General features: G+C 53.9%; 1 protein-coding gene across 1 annotated transcript in view; it reads left to right on the forward strand.

The window, feature by feature from the left end:
- The first annotated feature begins 639 nt into the window (after positions 1-639).
- KIFC3 (kinesin family member C3) overlaps positions 640-2,016 on the forward strand; it is a 32,054-nt gene continuing 30,677 nt past the window's right edge. The window contains exons 1-2 of the mRNA XM_010861969.1: positions 640-1,349; positions 1,909-2,013. Of these exons, the coding sequence (XP_010860271.1) occupies positions 1,299-1,349; positions 1,909-2,013 (156 nt within the window). The 5' untranslated portion in view covers positions 640-1,298. The remainder of the gene's footprint in view (positions 1,350-1,908; positions 2,014-2,016) is intronic.

A 2,016-nucleotide genomic window follows, 5' to 3' on the forward strand; every position in this document is an offset into this window, starting at 1 on the left:
GGCAGCATTAACGTCCATTCTACCCTTTGCGCCCGCAGTCCTGACCCCTGCCAGGGAGAGGGCACCCAGGAGACTCCTCCTCCAAGGTGTCTTCCTTAATCAAGGAAGGCAGAGACCAGGACTCCCTAGCCAAGAGCCTTCTTGGGTCTTCTTCAGTCTTCCAGGGCTCAGCTCTGCGAACCTCACGCAACCCATCCTTGGGCTCTTCCTTCTCTTGCCTCTCGATGCTTCAGTCGTTCCTGTTCCTCTGTTGACCCAGAATGTGCAGATCTCTCCTTTTCTAAATTCCACATCCTCTCTTTCCCGTCCTAGCCAACTTCTCCAAAGAGAAGGAAGTGGCAGCTTCCTCTAGCCACCTTCACCCCACCTTAGACCTTCCCAGGCCTGCCCTCTGCTCTGCTCCATTGACCTTTCTTCCAATTTGATCTGTCCGTGGCATGGTTCCCTGGTAATTGACCATCCTCTCCTCACTCCTGGTCACCTCTGAGGACTCTGCACCTGTCTGTTGCTTCTGCCATCTCTGACCTTCCTTCTCCAGCTTTCCTTCCCACTCGGAGTCACCTCTGTCCTCCCTGGTTGCCTTTCATCTTGCACTACCTTTGATGATTGGATCCTCACCTGTAGCACGGTGACCCCCATCAGCCTCTCAACTCAGTGATTTCATCTCTAGCCCTGCTGTCTTCCAAGCTTTCAGTTCAGGCTTTCGTGTGCATTCCTATCAAGGCATTCACCCAGTAAGCCTTCACCAGCTGTTTGGTGTGGATGTAGCTGCTGCTCCAGGCTGGGTGCCATGGGACTCACCCTGGGGAACCGTAGACGGTCAGGGGGAATGGACACTGTTTAAATAGCTTTAAATAGTCTGGTAGAAAGCAATCAGTGCAGTGAGGGATGGGGAGAGTGGTCTCTAGCCCAGGTGGCATCATTAGGAAATCCTTGGGTGCCTCCAACTCCATTTTAAACCCAAAGCAAACTCCACATTACCTCTCCGAGCTGACTTGGCTTCTTTCAAACATGGCATCACTTATTGTCTGAGTCTGGGACTGTAGCTTGGTGTATCACCTTAAATGCCTTCAGAGTCACTTTGCACGCAATAGGTGTTCCATAGACTTGTAAAGTAAATTATGTCTGTCTTGTTCATTTGCTCAGTGCATAAGGGCCCTATGGGGCTTTCTACCCAGACCAGTGTTTCCTACCCCCAGCCCCATTCTCCATACCACCTGGAGCCCCCTTACCTCCTGTTCTGATTGTGAAGGTTTGTTGAAGTGTTTACCTCCCTCCTGACAGGGAGCTTTGAGGCCATGTCTCTGCTGATCAAAGAGGACCCCAGGCAGGTGCCTGGCACACAGCAGGTACTGGGTAAATAAGTATTAAATGAAGAATGAATGAATCTTTGTATTTTCGAGTCCTAGCAGGGTGTCTGCCAGTCGTAGTACAGTGTGAGGGCTAGTTGAATACATGAATGAGCTGATTTAAAGAGAATTTTGATGCATATTAGCCTGACTTGTCAGGGCCACAGTCAGGGTCCCCTCATAATAGATTCATGGAGATGCTGTTGGAGGCCCTGGTGGTGCCTCCATGTGGGGCTGTGCCCTGTCTGTGTGCTGCCAGGCTCCGAGGGGAGGGCTGAGATGTGGGGTCTCCAACTGTGCTGCAGGTGCACCTGGTGGGCTGCTTGCCCACCTCTGAGCCTCCCTTCTCCTTAATGAGCACCCTGAAATGGTGCTAGGCCTGTTTCATTGCGTGAGCCCAGGGGGGTCCCTGGGGGACGCTGGAATTGGGGCTTTGGGTTAACAGGTGACCCAGTCCCTTGGACCCTTGCAGATGGCAGTCTCCGATCTGCTTGGGGTTGAGGCGGGGGAAGGTGCCGGCCAGCGGGCTTCAATCTCGCTTTTCTTGCTCTCTCCGCAGGCTGCCCGGTGCCCGGAGGAGGCTACTAAGCCCCGCCGGGCCATGGTCCCGTCTCGCAGGACGTGGAACCTGGGAGCCACGCCCTCGCTGCGCGGCCTGTGGCGAGTG

The sequence above is a fragment of the Bison bison genome, unplaced genomic scaffold, assembly GCF_000754665.1.
Source record: "Bison bison bison isolate TAMUID 2011002044 unplaced genomic scaffold, Bison_UMD1.0 scf7180017864473, whole genome shotgun sequence".
Classification (NCBI taxonomy): domain Eukaryota; kingdom Metazoa; phylum Chordata; class Mammalia; order Artiodactyla; family Bovidae; genus Bison; species Bison bison.